Source organism: Gavialis gangeticus, unplaced genomic scaffold (assembly GCF_001723915.1).
Source record: "Gavialis gangeticus isolate Ggan-Ray unplaced genomic scaffold, GavGan_comp1, whole genome shotgun sequence".
In the NCBI taxonomy this organism is placed as follows: domain Eukaryota; kingdom Metazoa; phylum Chordata; order Crocodylia; family Gavialidae; genus Gavialis; species Gavialis gangeticus.
Window position 1 is genome coordinate 8,502,718 of NW_017728964.1, and position 7,323 is coordinate 8,510,040.

The window sequence follows — 7,323 nt, forward strand, 5'->3', positions numbered from 1 at the left end:
GTCAATTCAGAAAGAAAACCATCTTTAATAGATTTAGCTGACTAAATGTATAAGCCAGGGGTGCTAAACACTCAGGCTGCAGGCCAGATCCAGCCTGTGGAGCTGTTATCATCTGACCGGTGGGACTCCCCAGGGGTCTGGAAATTTGGTAGCAGGGAAGCACTGGCCATAATGAAACAAACAGCTTAAAAAATCTCACAATAGTATTTGCTGTTCAGTTGCATTCCTGTTAGAGTGTTCTGTCATGTATAAAGTTAAAATCAAACCTAGTCAATATTTTAATAAGTTGTCAGGTATTTTCACTGCTGTATATTAAAACAGAGGCATCCTAAATATGCTATGTCCCAGTAGTGACATTTCAGAATTAAGTCATTTGATAGTGACAAATATTTTTCTTTCTTTTTTTTTTTTGCTAAAACATTTTTCTTTCCAATTGCTTTAGATCTTTTGCCTGTGAAATGTAACACTCTTGTCATGCAAGCATTTATTTCAGCAGTGGATTAAAATTCCATTCTTTGTAGTATTTTCCCTTGGTATAAAGTTGCATTTTGCCTCAGAAAAAGAGAGCGGGATACAAAGTTTATACTGAATTTCAGTTTAGCTTACAGTATGCCCAAATGATTTGCTGTAGTGATGCTGCAATCCATGTTGGAAAATGTTGCGTTAAAACCAAACAATCACTCTGATACAGCAGGTATTTTGCATTTTAATTAACAAGCAAGCCATGGTATCAACACCACCATTCATTATGTCAATAAACATTAACTTTTTAAGAAGGTATACATGTTCTCTTAGTTAATAACTGTTCTCTGGTCTTGAGCTGATTTTAAAGGGACAGGACATCGCTGTGATCCCAGAACTAGAGAGAGAAAATGGCACTCACAAGCTAACTGCTGGGTAGTTCTAGCATTTAAAAGATTCTTGACAATTTTGGCAAGACCCAAAATTCAAACTTTTTTCGATTCTAAACAAAAGGCGCATTTTGTTGTAGTGCATATTATACAGCTGTACTCCAAACCCACTTCATTTCACAGGGAGACTATTTCAAATATGCAAATCCTGGTTATTGTCTTCTTTACCAAATATCTGAGGTTGATTCAGCTTCCTGATTTATTTAGAAGTAGAAGTGATTCCTGCACCACCTATGCACAAAATTAATAATTTTAATAAACTCTTAATGATCCCTAGCAAAAAAAATTTAGACTTGTGTTTAGTATTAATTCTGTACTTGTATATGAAAAACAGCAAATTTCGAAATACTGTGCAACATTTTAATTGTAAAAAAAACTGAACTCCCCGACTAAAGAACTTATGGTCATATATGAAGTATAAAAGAGACAAATGAAAAGAAAAATCCTGCAAATTTGAAAAAAGATCACGTGGATATTTTAATTTTGCACTAGAAGAGTAGGAAAAGTAAGAACCAACCATTAAATTGATAACTTTTAAACAAGCACTGAAGATTTATTTCCATTCAACCTGCTATCAGCCAGGAATTGCGTGGCAGGGCAGAGGTAAACAAGGCCTAAAAAATGCCTGTATTTCAGATGCAGCACTTCATTTTATCCTGCCAAATACAAGCTGTCCAAACCCAAAATCCACTTAAGCTTATATACAGCAAGAAACTCAAATCATTCTTCGCTTGTTTTTCTACATAATTTCAGAGAACTTCAAGTCTACCTTTTTAAAGTCTAAACATGTTGAAAATGGGGGGAAAACATTTAAATTATAAATATAAATTAATTTTATTGTAATGATTAGAACAATTGGCTGCACCACCAAAATAAGAAAATACTGGGCAAGTCCACATATGCTCATTTTCTGTGCAGTACCTGAAATTACTGCACAGTACAGGCATGCATCTACATGTGCATCCCCATACTGCACAGTAGATGTGGTGACTTATGCTGACTTGAGTGTAAATTTGATACCTGCATCATGCAGGTATCAAATTTATGCCTGATAAGTTACTGTGCAATAACACATGTATAGGTGCCTTACTGCACAGTAACACTGTGTGCGTGTGGACTGACTTGGAACTAATTTTAGTCCTAAGTCAGTCCATACACAGCACTAATGTGCTTTAATGCCTGCGTATGTAGATGCTGGCCTATTCCCGCTTACCAGTGGCAATGCATAGGGGATGCACAGGGACGCTAGGAGAAGCCTCCCCCGGTCTGGCAAGATCAGCTGTGGGGACCCCTCTCCCCCACCCCATCCCCAGTTGCTGACTGGCCACTTGGGGGGGGGCGTTTGGGGGGGCATGTGCCCCTCCTAACTGAGGGGACACCAGTTGCCCATGCTGCTTACTGCACAGTAAATTTAAGCTGGCGTAAATGCATGTGTAGACATGCCCACTAAGAGGGAAAAGGATCATCATAAATGGCAGTGAAACAACCAAACTTTCACTGCTTTAAACAAGCAATCTTTGAAGATATCTGTGTAAATCTAAAAGTACTTAGCCATAGTTTTATCTCTAATAACAATCACTGTCCTAGGCTAATTATTTATGCTGTGAAAAAAAATTAAAAACATGTATAAAATGGTCAGCAGTACATATACTACTCCCCTTTCCCTACAGTCCTGAGCTTCTAGTCAGTGATTTTATGCAAGGAGACTCCTAGAAAAACAAATACTCCAGTTTTCTTACTGGGTGAACTTCAGGTGAGACAAAATCTGGAACTGAGACTACTTCATTTCTGACAGACAGTCAATTTTTGTCTTTTATATTCCACTACTCAGTACACCTAGACCATATGAAACTAAGTGCCTGAGCACTCTTCTAACACATCTCTCCTTTAACAAAAGTAAAACCAGAAGAACTTGAAGTTCTGGCATACAAAACTGAGGTACAGTCAATTGTATTAATTCATTACTGCATTTAGGAAGCATACAGAATTTTTTCCATACAAGGTTTAATGCCAAAGATAACAGAAGGTAAAAAGGAGGACTTGTTTTATATCGTAAAGATAGTTATTAAATTGAAAGAACACCATGAATGTTCCACTGGGGAAATGTTAAACTGTTCTATTTCAAAGTATTTGCATGAAGGAGAAAGGTTTCATACTATCTGAACTATTATAGTTCATAGGAATATATGAGTAGTTCTGCTCATTCTGACACCTTCCAATTCCCAAACACCACCTCTTTTCCTGGAGTGCTTGCTCATGCCAAGAAGCTGTCTCTGCAATTGAAGTTTGTCTGTTTGCACAGTCCAGTCTCTTTGTGTCTTGTGGAGAATTTCCAGGATTTCCTCTCCTTTTACTTCGTTAGAAATTATAAGTATTTTTATAAACACCATTGGACAAAGTAAAAAAAAATACCACCTTTATGGGGCCCATATATTTTATAACAGGGCTGTCCAGCTTCTAAGCACCTAGGGCCTTATGTCACACAGGCTACACTGGTGAAAGCTGTACACTACATGGGTCACACTAGTGCAGGCTGCAGACCCCCAGAGCTGTATGCCACATGGGCACCTCCTCCACCTCCACTGCACTGCACTGCACTGTGTGGACCCCCAGCCCCTACCCCTGGCTCTCTAGACATGGACACCTCTGCCACACGCTGCCACACCCTGACCCCATGGACGCAGAAGCTGGAGAAGGGAGAAGGAGTCTGAAGACCTTGGCTGCTGCAGCCTGAGTGATGGAGAGAGCAGCAGCCAGGTGGGAGCCCAGGGGCTACAAGTTAACCCTTTGCAGGTTGCTAGCTGAACAGCTCTGTTTTATAATATACAAATCTCCAGATCAGAAAAGTCCTCTCAGCAGCACCCTTTTGGCATAAAACTTTGTCTGAACTGATACGCAGATCTAACTAAGCTTACCTCTCCACCTTTTTTCATGGACAAATGTCTAGGCAGATTTTATTTTGCTGATACAAGAATATTTCAAAAAGCCCTGTCTCTGACAAATTCACTTACCAGTTCGTGTCACTAAGTATCGTCATGACCTCATCCATGATATTAGGATCAACAGTATCACTGAATGTTATCAGCATTTCATATAATTGACTGGCTGTTGTTTTCCTTATCTGGAGGGAAGGACAGAATTTTAGTTGCAGCAAAAAAGTAAAATTATTCAAAGTGCTATGTAAGAACTAAGTGATAACGGTATTTACAATATTAATCGTAGTATTTATGTGACTGGCAACAACTCTGGAATATGCTGTATAATATTCAGAATACAGAACTTCGAATCATTACCCTTAGACATTATTCCTGACTGCCAGTGATTGGCTGTGGGACCTAGAATCATAGAAAAGGAAGGCTGGAATGCACCTCTGGAGGTCATGTCCAACTCTCTGCTCAAGGCAGGATCATCCCTGTCCAAACCATCCCATACAAGTCCTTTTTTAACCAATTCCTAAAACTAAACTTTTAGTCAAGTCACTTGATCCCACCTGACTTCCTGCCTATGGCACAGGGACTGGACTTGATCTCATTAGGTCCTTTCCACCCCCTAATGTCTATGAAATCTATAAACTGTCAGTCCTGCTGCACAGCTACAAAGCATATTGCCCAAAGGCATTAAAAGCACCCTAACCTGCCATGGGTAAAGCAGGGGGACAAGGACTGTCAGTATCCCACCACTACAATGGTTTAAAATGCACTTGAGATATCCAAGGAAGAGAGCTGTGTGTCGCTTCCCTGCCCACCTCCCCCACTACAGAGGAAGGAAAACCCCCCAGTCTGTATCAGTCTGACCATGAGGTAAAATTCCTTTGCAAACCACAAATGTGGTGATCGGTCTGACTCTGAATGGAAGGGCAAGACCCCCAGGACTGCAGGGTTTTAGATTCAACAGGAGCACTGGCACACTCCAGTAAAGAATCCCCAGCCTTAGCTGCAGCCAACATACAAAACTTATGAAGGCAAAAAACCCTGACACCTGTTGCAACCAAATGGGAAAAAAATTCCTTCTTTGTTCCATGTGGCAATCAGCAAAGCCCAGAAGCATGGGGAAAACAAACACCCTCCACTCTGCTCTGCAAGCTGGGCACAGCAAGCATGACTCCACACATTACACCCTCTAACTGGACATCCAGAACTCCCCTTTCAGTATCCCCTCCATCAACTTATCCCACCTGGCTGTGGAGCTCTGCTTCTCTCTCCCGCTGAGCATGGCCCTCCCCAACACCCACCTGCTCTAGGCTGCAGATTTCTTCTCACCTTCCAGCAATCCGGGGGGGGCGCGAAGGTTCTTGAGCTTCCAAATGTGGCTTTTTACAAACCGCTCCAGACCAAACTACTAGATGATTCCTGACCAATGTTTATCCAACCCAGCTCCTTCCTGAAAACCTCCACTGTTCTACCAGTGAAGAAATTTTTCATCATATCCAATCTGAACCTACTCTGCTGCAGCTTCAAGCCATTAGTCTGCATCCTGTGCTCTCCGCAACAACAGAAAAGTGTTGTCCATCTTTATGGCAGTACTTCAGATATTGAAAGACTGCTATAATGTCCCTTCTTAGTCACCTGTTCTGCAAGCTGAACATGCTTATTTCTTACTTCTCTACATTCTTTTTAAAATGTGGAGCCCAAAACTGCACATAACATGGGTGACTGGCACCTCCTGAGTCGGGGGCATATGCCCCCCAGTGGCCAGTCAGCAACTGGGGGGCTGGGTCCCCTCACAGCCAATCTCTCTGGCTGAGGGGAAGAAGGGGACTCCCCACAGCCAATCACACCAACCCAGAAGCAAGAACACAGGATCCAGAAGTGCCAGTGGCGCTCCCAGAAGTGCCAGTGGCACTCCCGGAAGTGCCAGCGGTGCTTCTGGTGACCCCACTCCTTGGCCAGCGCTTGCAGGAGGGGAACTGGTGCTCCTGCCTCCCCCCTCCACCCATCCCCTAAGCAGGGAGCACACCAGCACTCTCGGGGGTGAACGGGCACCCCCCTGCACACATCGCCACTGGCACATAGTACTCTAGATGAGGCCTAACCAGTGCCAAGTAAATAGGCATCGTCACCTCCTATCCTTGCACCTGATGCTCCTCTTGATGCAGCCCAAAACCATATTTGCTTTTCTTGCAGGTACAGGGAACTTATTTCTCTACCTCAATTTATGCAGCTGTAAAGTAAACATAACAACAACACTTCCCTAAATCACAGCAGTGCTGTGAGGGGCAACAGAAGTATTAAATGCATCTTGTAGAGATGGCTGCTTGGTGACTTGCACATTACTTTGGCCTGTGCTACACATTACACATGTTATGCAACTAACTGGTTAATTATACAATAAACTTAGGTTGCCACATGTGCAAAGTACTTATCACACAATTAACTGGTGAATCACACAATAAATTTAGACGAGCTACACATGCAAAGTAATTATGGTGTGATAAAAAATAACTATCCATCTATAAAAAGAGCCAAGCTGCATTGTAATAAAATTGGAATTGAAAGTCATAAAGATGTTAATAAATGTTAAATAAAAACATCTTAAATGAGCTGGATAAATGAAGAAAAACACATTTATCAAACATGTTTGATTATTTAAAACTGATTCAAAGAAAGTATTGATGGTAGCTTGTGACCTAATGGATTACTTCTGATCATGTTTTCAAATGGTGCCTTAGCTTATAGACAGCTGCCTAGCAGTATTTTCAAAAGCACACAAACAGGGTTACTGTCTACCTCCTGCTGAAATCAATGATTTCTAACCTGCTTAGACACTTTTGAGACTTCTAGGAGGTATGTATCTGTGTTTAAATACTTCTGAAAATCTGACCCCATATCCTTCAAATATATACTTAAAACATTTAAGATCATATTTAGATAATAACTTAGACAATTCCTTTATAACTCTGATCTATACTGTAAGTATCTGTAGTAACATTTCTAATATAAACTACGTCCTATTCAAATCAGTCCAGCCATAAGAGCTTACTGACTCCGTGAGTATGCAGTGGCTATGAGAAAAAACATCTTGGTTGCAGTGTAGCGAATTTGCAAGAAGGACTCCTCCAGCTGTTCTAAAGAGTCTACACAAGCTGAGGAAGGTGGGCACTGAGGTGCCCTGGGAAGAGAAGTCCTTTAATGGAACTTCAATAATGTTGGGTGCCTGTACATGACCGTGGAACATGCTGTACTTACAGCTTCATAGTTTCATAGATTTAGGGTCGGAAGGGACCTAGTAGATCTTCTAGCCCGACCCCCCGCCAGGGCGGGAGAACAACAAAACCCCAAAACAAAAACGGGACTCAAATGAGTCCAGCCAGGTAGGCATCCAGCCTCTTCTTAAAGACCCCCAGGGTAGGGGCCAGCACCACTTCCCTTGGAAGTTGGTTCCAGCTCCTAGCCGCCCTAACTGTGAAGTAGTT

The 7,323-nt window shown here is 41.7% G+C and overlaps 1 protein-coding gene across 1 annotated transcript in view; it reads right to left on the minus strand.

The window, feature by feature from the left end:
• TBCD (tubulin folding cofactor D) overlaps positions 1-7,323 on the minus strand; it is a 281,185-nt gene that overhangs the window by 9,804 nt on the left and 264,058 nt on the right. The window contains exon 37 of the mRNA XM_019502452.1: positions 3,923-4,032. Coding sequence (XP_019357997.1) covers positions 3,923-4,032 — 110 coding nt within the window. The remainder of the gene's footprint in view (positions 1-3,922; positions 4,033-7,323) is intronic.